The sequence below is a fragment of the Myzus persicae genome, unplaced genomic scaffold, assembly GCF_001856785.1.
Source record: "Myzus persicae strain clone G006 unplaced genomic scaffold, MPER_G0061.0, whole genome shotgun sequence".
Lineage (NCBI taxonomy): Eukaryota > Metazoa > Arthropoda > Insecta > Hemiptera > Aphididae > Myzus > Myzus persicae.
The window spans coordinates 1,445,356-1,456,000 of NW_019101135.1; the positions used below are offsets into that span (position 1 = coordinate 1,445,356).

The 10,645-nt window shown below is 29.7% G+C and overlaps 1 protein-coding gene and 1 long non-coding RNA gene across 2 annotated transcripts; one reads left to right on the forward strand and one right to left on the reverse strand.

Annotated features, from left to right (window-relative positions):
• Positions 1–905: 905 nt before the first annotated feature.
• LOC111027842 (lysosomal acid phosphatase-like) lies at positions 906–10,629 on the reverse strand. The gene is made up of 7 exons (XM_022306297.1): positions 10,434–10,629; positions 10,168–10,260; positions 9,232–9,474; positions 7,654–7,833; positions 7,444–7,567; positions 1,333–1,538; positions 906–1,187 (listed from the first exon to the last, which is right to left on the reverse strand). The coding sequence occupies exons 1-7, from the start codon at positions 10,596–10,598 to the stop codon at positions 1,029–1,031; spliced, it is 1,170 nt and encodes a 389-aa protein (XP_022161989.1). The 5' UTR covers positions 10,599–10,629; the 3' UTR covers positions 906–1,028.
• On the forward strand, positions 7,729–8,734 carry LOC111027844. Its single transcript, XR_002603854.1, has 3 exons — positions 7,729–7,845; positions 8,006–8,208; positions 8,378–8,734. It is a non-coding gene; the product is annotated as an uncharacterized LOC111027844 (long non-coding RNA).
• Positions 10,630–10,645: the final 16 nt, after the last annotated feature.

The following is a 10,645-nucleotide window of genomic DNA, read 5'->3' on the forward strand; positions in this document are numbered from 1 at the left end:
GATCTATACGATACGACACCAGAGTACGAGACGTAGCTGTGAATGTGCCAGCCATCAGTCGCTTTTAGTGTCCAAAATATTAGTGTACAATATTTAGATTTTTTAGATTAGGACGAGGGAAGGAATATGCAATTCAGCAATAATTGTATTGCCATTGCGGAGATTTTATAATTATTATGACAGTTAATATTTTTTTTGACGTTTACTCACTAAAGAACCTAATGCACCAAAAGTTTTGTTTAGCATCTTTCGAGATCGTAAGTAGTGTGGAATCTAAAATTGTTGAAGAATATAGGTATTATAGGTAGAAGTACCTACCTATTTTTAAAAAATATGTTTTTTACTTTATTTACACAACCAACTTGTAGATGAAGCCGGTAAAAAAATACGATATTTACCAAACTCTATCCCTCAGAATCGTTTTTTATACATAATGGGTTTATTATTGCTTTCAAATTTTTATTTATTACACGCTGTTATGTACCTACACTATAGTACTGCATTTTGTGCTTAAGTATAGGTTAGTAGTATGGTAGTGTTTTGTTTTAAATTAAAACATTTAAAACCCATGATAATTTACATCTACTTGAGTATAGTTGAGTATAACAATCAACAATACCCTACTAGGAAAAAACTACAAATCATATGTTACATCTTTCGTAATCTGTAATAAATCTGATATTATACGTAGAAGGAATCATAGAGCATTAATCTATAATATTATTATAAAAACGTCAAATGTCAGAATGACTCAAGGCTCTAGCGGTACCTAATACCGTATTTATTATGCATTGGTTTAAATAGCATAACAATAGAGTGAACAATGAATATTTAAGCTAAAACTATCCATAGTGAACACTGAACCTGAACATATAGGTAATACAAACTATCTAGATGAAGTTGTGTAGAATATTAAAACTATCGTTTTTATTTAGAATAAAATATCCAAAATAATAATAGATTATTTAAAACAAATCTTATAGAATAGATAGGTATGGAGAACAAAAACAAACAAAAAATAGATATGATTAGCTTTCTAAGTTCTGACACTCTTCTGCCCATTCTTTTTCTTCGGAGAAATTCTTTTTCAAAATATTTTGAAAGTCCTTAAATTTGCATGGATCACCGCAAATAGGTATTGGGACTTCTTTTCCTTCTTCATTGTTCCAACGGTCGAAAAAAAAAATCTAAAATAGAGTTTAAATTATTGGTTTAAGTATAGCTACACATTCAGCTGCAGATAGGTATTATTTAGTTATTAATTATTGTTACTAAATGTAAGTATAGTCGTGTACGACATAGGTACATTATAATTTATAATAGGTATCATACTTTGATAGTGTGTTCATTTATTTCGTCGTGGTACAAATGGAAATGCAATGAACCACCAAAATCGGGCAATTCAATGGTACTGCCTAGAAAGTTCATTGCCATTTTTATACTAATATCGTGTCCCGAATAAAGATGCATTTTTCTTGTTGTATTATAATTATTTGAATTCGATTCTATGTTCATACCAATTTCATATAGCAGAGGTCCTTCAAAATATTAAACAAATTTACTAATTATTATTTCGAACCTAAAAATTAATTATGTCAATACCTACGTGTATAATTATATCTTAAATTTAATTCAAAAGATTCCAATTTTCAAGTTATACTTTTTTAAAAACCTTTACCACAGAAAACAACAGTTACATTTTTAAAAATGTATTATTCTCCTTTAATAATTATATACCATGATTAGGTACCTACCTCTTTAAAATTAATTTGTGGTGGGGAAGTTAGGTAGGGTATTAGTTATTACAAACAGAATTATCATCTATAAAAACGTATAATAATTCTATAAAATGAAATAAACATGTAACATAGGTACCTTCTATAATTACAGGAATTAAAATTAAAACTTAAAATAACAATAACAAATAATTAATTCTTAAAACGACCTGTTACAAATACTAGATTTAATACAAATATTGTAAATGTAATATTATGCTCATTGCTCACACATCATTATTACAATTAAACGTAGAAAATAGTTACAGTGTCGCAACCAAGGGGCGTCCCCCTTTTGGGTGTCTGGACACCTTCCCTCCTGAACATAGACTTTAGAAATAATTATGTGTTATACATATTAGTATGTTACCTTCAATATATATAGTACAGTATAGTATAATTATATAGTAGTTACTAGTTACTATACCTATTTAATATCTGTGTTATAACTTACAAAAATGATTATTATTTAACTATTTATTGTATATTGCGATAAAACGGGAATTAAAGAATGCGGAAAAAAAACCATAAGTAGATAGGCATCTATGTAATTACTAATTTAGACTGACTGTCTAGTGTCTGTACCTATGTTTTTTGATTATATCATCAGTTCAGTAACTGAAGTTCAGTTGTTCGAAGGTTGTCACCATGACGCCAACGATCAAATAAAATGAGTAATCGTGCTAATAAAAGTATAATCAAATTTTTCGTCAAAAAAGAACAAAAGTGGTAAATTGACACAATTTCGCGATCATTTATGAAAACAAATATCGAGAAATCTAGTTCGGATAACGAATATTCTTGTTTAAACCATCAACTAGATCGAGTTCACCGCGATAGTCAGATTATAATTTATTTCATATTCACCTATATTATGTTGGTCAAAGTCAAAAGCTTAAGAATACAATTATTGTTTCAAGTAATTTGGTTGAACAAATGGAAATGGCTAGTGTATCCACAAACAAATGATGGGGGGTTTTCAAGTATTGTTTTATATTTTATAAACTAGCAGGGGAGAGTGTCGGCCGTCGGGTCCAAGGCCGTGGGAAATATTTGTCTTAAATAGTTTATACAGATGCGGTCATAAAGAGTTCAGAAAAAGACAATTCGATTTTGTAACTTAAAATTTGTATTATATTATTTTAATTTGTATAATCATTTTTTTTAATGCCTAAACATTTGAAAACTAACAAAGTTATAAGTGATTTTTATGTAAATATATTGGGTAAACGTTTTTTAGTCAATCAGATGCCAGACGCCAGTAGTGTCATTACATACGGTAATACGAGTATATATTTGATTATTGAATAAGTTAATATAATAAATTTTAGATAATAAATAGTATAGTCATCTGAAATAGAACTCTCAACTACAACTGTATACGCTACTGGTGAACACCCCCTTTGAAAAAATCCTGATTGTGAAACTAAATAGTTATATCATATATGATAACTTAGTATACTAATAAATAACGGCCAGATTACCAAACGCAGAAAACGGGTTATAACCGCTAATATAAATCTTTATTGATGACTAAAGGGACGACCCGGACGTTATACGGTTACGAATTAAGACATTGACACGTATTTGTTACGATTAAACTTAAGACGTTCTTATATGTCGCCAGAGAAAAGGGATAACCAAAGAGGTCTCTGCAGACAAAAATAAAATATTTCTAAGCATTTTTAGTGTCGCAAAAGGCGACGAAAGACACATTAAAAAACACCATTTTAAAATAAATTTATTCATTGCTCCACTCAGGATTGAAAATTCAATATGTAGATAATCTTTTGGCTTTTCTAAAAATAATATTACCGTAATTTTAATTTATTTTAGTAAGTTGTAGCCTGTATAGGTATCTGGTAGAGACGAATATGTTATAATCAGGTATATTATACATGCAGTGGTTAAGATCACTTCAACTTTCGGTTTATAAATTGAATCTAAACTCTAAAAACAATTATAATCATTTTGAATAAACGATAAGAATTCTTCAACATTTCAATTGATACTCCTAATGTTAGCACACAATACTAAATTAGATATAGACACATTAAAGCGTTAAATATATTTAACTTACTCATGTGTAATAATGTTCTGTAATCATCGAGAGTATTTGTTTAAATTTTTTGATGGGTGTCACTGTGTTAGCTAGTAGGCAGTAAGTGGTTTACAGATGATGCTTTCGGGGCCAATTTTATAGGAAATTGCTTGCCTAAAATCGCAGTAGTTCTGTGGTCCTTTTACATATATTGGCGGAAGAAGCACTTTTTTTTTAATTTGAGTAATTTTTTGCGGACCTTAGAATCTCCGCATATAATATTAAACAAGCAGTAATAGAATATAGGTATTATATTATAATAAAGTATAGAATACATCAACTTTTCACAATGTATAAGCTAATCGTCGGCGCAAAACAACTAATGTACTAAAAGTGGTTGGCTTCTCCCTATGTATTAAATCATCGGACAGGTATACGATTAGAAATCGTGAAGATGAGCTGATTTTCTAGGGATTTGCAACAACAACCGAAAACAACACCACACTTGCAAAGTTGCAAGTCGCACGTCGCAAGTCTTGTTCGAATTCATTTAGGTTTTGGAATCCACATTCCATGGTAATATCTTGTTCATTTTCTGATAGGTAATAATGAATATCGATTTGGCAAGAAGAAAAGTTTTAATTTTAGGTCGGAGTAGTCTGTGTTGAGGGAGGAGTATGTTTTGATTGTTGCTATAGGGCATCGCCCGTTTCCGCCAAAAAACCGGTTCCCTGATTTAGGTATGGCCCTTTTCCGCCAAAAACGAATAAGGTACGATTCCCGTTTCCACCAAAAGACATTTCTGCAAAAGAAAGTTTGGAAACCAATGGTCTTAATTTTTAAGCAATATATATGTTGTGGTATAAATAAAATAAAATAGTAATGTAAAAGGGGTACAACTATATACCATGTGTTCACCAATTTAGGGAACACTGAATTTCTCGGCTGGATTATGTTGGAATAATGAATTTTTTTTTACAAGCTTGTGGTATATAAATACACATTTTCCGATAAATTTCAAATTTTTAAACCCTTCGGTACACACATGCGCAATGCAACTCACTTTTTTTTTAATAGCAACAGGTAGTTTTGATACCAAATTCGGATAGACTGAATTTTTTTAAGTCATTTTGACCACTTGACCATGGCTTTAAAACCAAAATTGACTGAATGAGAGCCATTCAAATTTCAATAAATAATACATTTTTACAATTCACTATAAAATGCATAAAACCATTTATAATTATTTATTATTGGTTAATTTTTGAATATCTTTACGTATTTTTTTTTTTATACGCGTTATAAATAAGATTAACATAATATGGATATAAAATTATTTAATCAAAATTGATTACAACAGTTATTTTATAAAATATGAAGTTATAAAAAAAAAATATGTAAAGATATTCAAAAAGTAACCAATAATAAATAATTATAAATTGTTTTATGCATTTTATAGTGAATTGTAAAAATGTATTATTTATTGAAATTTGAATGGCTCTCATTCAGTCAATTTTGGTTTTAGAGCCATGGTCAAGTGGTCAAAATGACTTTAAAAAAATCAGTCTATCCGAATTTGGTATCAAAACTACCTGTTGCTATTAAAAAAAAGTGAGTTGCATTGCGCATGTGTGTACCGAAGGGTTTAAAAATTTGAAATTTATCTGAAAATGTGTATTTATATACCACAAGCTTGTAAAAAAATTCGATTTATTCCAACATAATCCAGCCGAGAAATTCAGTGTTCCCTAAATTGGTGAACACACGGTATACAGCGATAATCTTCGATAATTGTTGATACCTAATCGTCGATAACGGAAGGAAGTATACACTAGCTGTATCATAGTTTATTTATAATTTGTACACAATAATTATCTGAAAAATGTTAAATTCTTATATTTCGATTCAGTATCTGTTTTGTCGTCAGTTTAATAACAGTTGATACGGTTTTTAAAATGGAATTTGTTGAAAGCAAAAGAGGTAAAAAAATATTGATATTTAATGGTTTTAAATATGTTTTTGGTTATACGTCACAAACAAATGTAACTCGGTGGAGATGTTTCATGAAAAATTGTCCGGCCAAAATTTTGGAAAAAGAAAAAGTAATACTTGAAACGAAAGGTACGTTTTCTATCTACGAGTAAAATAAATATTGCTATAAATATAACTCTATTGAGACTATATTTGACCTATAGGTACTTGTATTATAATTTGAAATAGTTGAATATAATGTATTATTATTATCTACGCTTGTATTATAATTTATTAGATTTGTACATGGTTCTTAAATTGACGGAAACGTCTTTTCACAAAAATATATTTGCTGTATATTGTTGTACCTATTCGCAATTTCGCAATTATTTACAAATGTCATTGCTATTATCTACATTTTACATTACTATTTTATTTTATATATACCACAACATAAATATTGCTTAAAAATTAAGACCATTGGTTTCCAAACTTTTTTTGCGGAAATGTCTTTTGGCGGAAACGGGAATCGTACCTTTTTCGTTTTTGGCGGAAAAGAGCTATGGCGGAAACGGCCAATATTATTTTGGCGGAAACGGGTAACTCCCTTGCTATACGGCCCCTGACGGTGTGGGTTCATTATTGATGATTTAATTATTAAGTATCTTTTACCGTTCTAGATTGTGCCGTGTTAGATTGTGTATTTCTAGCTTTGTTAGTTTGCATGGTGTGGCTATCTTATCTGTGGTTCAAAGGTCACCGTATTGATGGTGCCTAGGGACGATATAAATATTATATAATAGTGTAATTAGTTGGTGTAATTATTTATGTTACTTTTTTCCAAGTTGCAGTGATTTCTGGTGATTTAGAGACTTAATATGTAACTGTAGAATTTGTTAGTACTTTTTATAGTAATTTGAGACAAACTACACAAAAAATCCGTTAAGATTTGCGAATAGTTTTTAAGCATAACTCGGTAACAACGAAATATAAGTGCGCACTGTATAACCATAGACATAAAGAAATAGACGGAACATTAGGCCCGAGGACTGGGAGGCGTGGTCGTGCCAAACGGATTAAGAGAGATAGCATGAGTTTTATCATAAGAGTGAGAGAAATGTCCTCTGCTCCGAGGACAGCCAATTGGCAATTACATAGCTTTAATAGTGCCTGATCACGAGGACAATATTGCACGCATTATCATACCTAATGTTACGTCTATTCTATAAGTCTATCTGTATAACTGTACTTTTTATGTTTTTACATTTTAAAATGTCATTATGTATACGATATCATCAGTACCGAATAGATTTATTACATAACATATCGAGTATTTTTGTAAAATGTACCTATTAATAAATATAAGATAAGACACCTACCTCGCACAACCTTCATCTACTAAATTAGACTATTATTATGACCGATAACAGCTTCACTCTGCAGATCACAACAATTTAAATTTTAGTTTATTCTAATTTGTAAGTTTGAACTGTTTTAAGTGGCATTTAAGGAATATACCTATACATTTTTTATTAATTCATCACAACCCATTCAAATAATTAATAAATACAATTTTTATTTTTATATATACATGTTAATTACCTACGGTTTAAATCCGAATCATATTAGATTATTCCAATAAAGGATTTTGCTTACCTATAACAATTTTTTGAAATCTATGATTTTCATAAAACATCGTTGAACTATTTCTAATAGTTGACTTTATTGTTTCAATGTGGTGAGGCTTAATCCATTCCAGTGGTGGTAAATCATCAGCCATCTGTGGGAATGGCACAATTATGTAATATTAAAATTCGTTAATGTATTTAATATTTAAATGTATGTCTTATACTTTTATATACATACTTGACATAACAATAGATCGTATAGTTTTATTAAATTCTTATTAGTGATCGGTTGACCGCATTTTTCAGATAAATACGAAAATAATGCTGTCATACTTTTGTCGGTATGGTTGTTTAATTGATAAGGTAACTTGCTGATCATTGAATCAAAAGCCGGACATTTTCCCCTCTCATCAAATAACTGCAGAAAATGGTATGAATGAATTGTATTTATTTATTCGTATGGCAAGTATGAATGAATTATTATAGTTTATGAAACTAAGAACCAAGTGGCTTATTATAATTACAAACAAGGCTTTGTGCACAAGTTCCTAATAATATGCTTATCGTTGCTAATAATGAAATCTATTTAGTTCAGGACCTAGACAGCTGCACTGGAGTTACACATTCGAAGGCGCAATAGAATCAATAATCTAATGGTGCATACAGCAATAAGCAATAAGCATTTGAGTGTGCAATCATAAAGGGGTGACGCACACATCTCTCCACGTACCTATGTGTACACATTTATATCTTATATCATAAAAAAAGACTTTCAATATTTATAATTGTTGAGGTTAGTCTTACCATTATTGTAATTTATAATTTAGACATTTAAATAAATTATTGGTGGCGAAGGCTGTTAAAAATTTGATAGACGACCTACAGATCCACCTAATATTATTGAACACAAAAATAGATTCTATATGCTGAGAAATAAATATGGAATCGTTACACTGTTATAGGATTTGGAGTATGTATGGAGAATATTTTTCAAACAAATATAAATGTTTGACAATTTGACATTTTTACGAGTGAAGAGGTTTTGTTGACAATATATGAACAATCGTGCAGCTGCTGTAGAATGTAAGCAACTACAACAGGTTAACACATTTTTCTTCTTATTTTTTCAAATCCAAACTTCGCGTCAGACATCAGGATGTGCACGTTTAAAAAAATGTACAATGGTCGTAGCCATAAGCCCATAACTCTCAGCCATATGCAAATAAGTAACAAGGTATAAAATATATTAGGTTATCACTTATCCGCAAAGCAAATATTTTTTTTATTTCTGTTTTTGTAATAATGTCAATTTTGGATTAAATAAATGAATTCTAGAAAAGGGATAGGCAAATAAAAAAGTAAAACGAGGCTATAATATTAGATTTGAGTATTTGACTTATAGATTTTATAATAAAAATATAAGTAATTCACATTTAATCCTTAAAAATGGAACTCGTTCACTAGATCGTTAATTTACTTTTTTTATTTTCTTATTAAAGGAATTATAATAAGAAAATATTACTATATAATATAATCAATATATTTTAAGCAAATATTCATTAAATGGAAATTTAATTGAGCGTCTACAAAATTGTTCAATTTCATTAAAATTTACACGTCGTTCAAGGTTCACATTCACGTTTACGTTCAATTTGAAAAAAACGGAATGACGTTCGCGTATTTCATGCTTTTTATATGAACGTGTGCACGTGCGTCCATGAACGACGTTCTTTCCACACACTGCGTGGCATAATACTATACATACTTTAAAGTGGAAAATATATTCAATTAGTATTGAGGTATAGTAGATACATACTGTTCCGTGATCTGGTGAATCGCTGTAAATAGGAATAGGCTGCCACACGGTTTCTGAGTCCGACCATTTTTGATAATTTTTTGGCGGATACATTCCAGCTAAAACCATTGCTGCTGACATAAACGTCCGTCTTGTGTTTGTAGTTCTGACTAAAATCTCGCTATCCAAGTATAAATCACTTACGAAACCATTGTATAAGCTTCGAAATATTTGTCCTTTCTTGTACATATTTTGCTTACCTTTCTGTTGATCAACACTGATTTAGAAAAGAGTACCATACACATAGATTTTTAATCTATATTATATATATTTTATATAAGCGTGTTTGGTTCTCTTAAGATTGTGGTCGAAAAGAGTAGGTACTTGATGCATTGGTTTTTCATTTTTTTTTAAAATTGTTTGTAGTAGAAAGAGTGCTTCAAATTATTTATTTTACCTTGTTAATTTATAGTGTAACTTATTACTTTTAATAAATATGGTTTTTTTGATTCTTTCATAAATTCAAAACAATGGAAACATTGGAATCAAAATATAAATTACAAAATAACCTGTATGGCATTGTACCAGATTTTAATGAAATACATTTTGATTATTTTATGGACAGTTGAGTCCATAGTATAGTCTTCTGTAAACCCCTAGCTTTACCAATAGTTATAAATATTTACTTATACGATATGAATATAATAAATCGCAGTCGTTCATTTCAATCAATTTAAATAAAAATCTATACAGTTATAAAAATACATACTTTATTCTTGTTTTTTAGCATGCTAAGATTATATTTTATAGACCTTAGACGCATAACAAAAACGTAAAAAAAATGTTTTAAAACTATTACTCAATCGTAAATTGTTGTTGATAAAAAAAAGTGTATTTTAGTTTCTATTAATACTTGTAAACATTTTTATAACATTGCAATTATTAATTTATACGTACCTTAGTTAATTCCATTCTTCCTTCAGGAAAATAATTCTTGTGTGTGTCAGTGCTGCATTTGAACGATGGCGCTCTATTCCCATGGCGGAACAGCTGTAAATATTCATATTTTTGATTCGTCTATAATATCTATATGTTGGACTACAACTAATTATAATTTTTATAAGATCTATTTTAATTAGTGTGGGTGAAATAAGTATTGGACTCAATTTTTTAAGATTAATACTTTTGCTTCCACCATTTTTCCATAAAATATAAATACATACTACGGCGACGAATTTGAGTGAAGGATCTGAAAATCGTCCTGGTACAATGATGTCGTTACTTTGTTGTTCCCATCGTTTAATGGACACATACAAGATACTGCCGATGACAATGACAGTTAAAGATACACCAACGATCAAAGCAGCCTTTTTGAAATCTAGTGCCATCCCGTGAACGTACGAAAAGTTACGTTAACTGTTAACAACATACGACG

Coding starts and splice junctions, on each gene's coding strand:
- LOC111027842 (XM_022306297.1), bottom strand. CDS start 10,598: ATGGCACTAGATTTCAAAAAGGCTGCTTTGATCGTTGGTGTATCTTTA. Junction 10,261..10,433: donor CACTCAAATTCGTCGCCGTA/GTATGTATTTAT, acceptor GAATATTTACAG/CTGTTCCGCCATGGGAATAG. Junction 1,539..7,443: donor ATTTCAAAAAATTGTTATAG/GTAAGCAAAATC, acceptor AATATTTTGAAG/GACCTCTGCTATATGAAATT.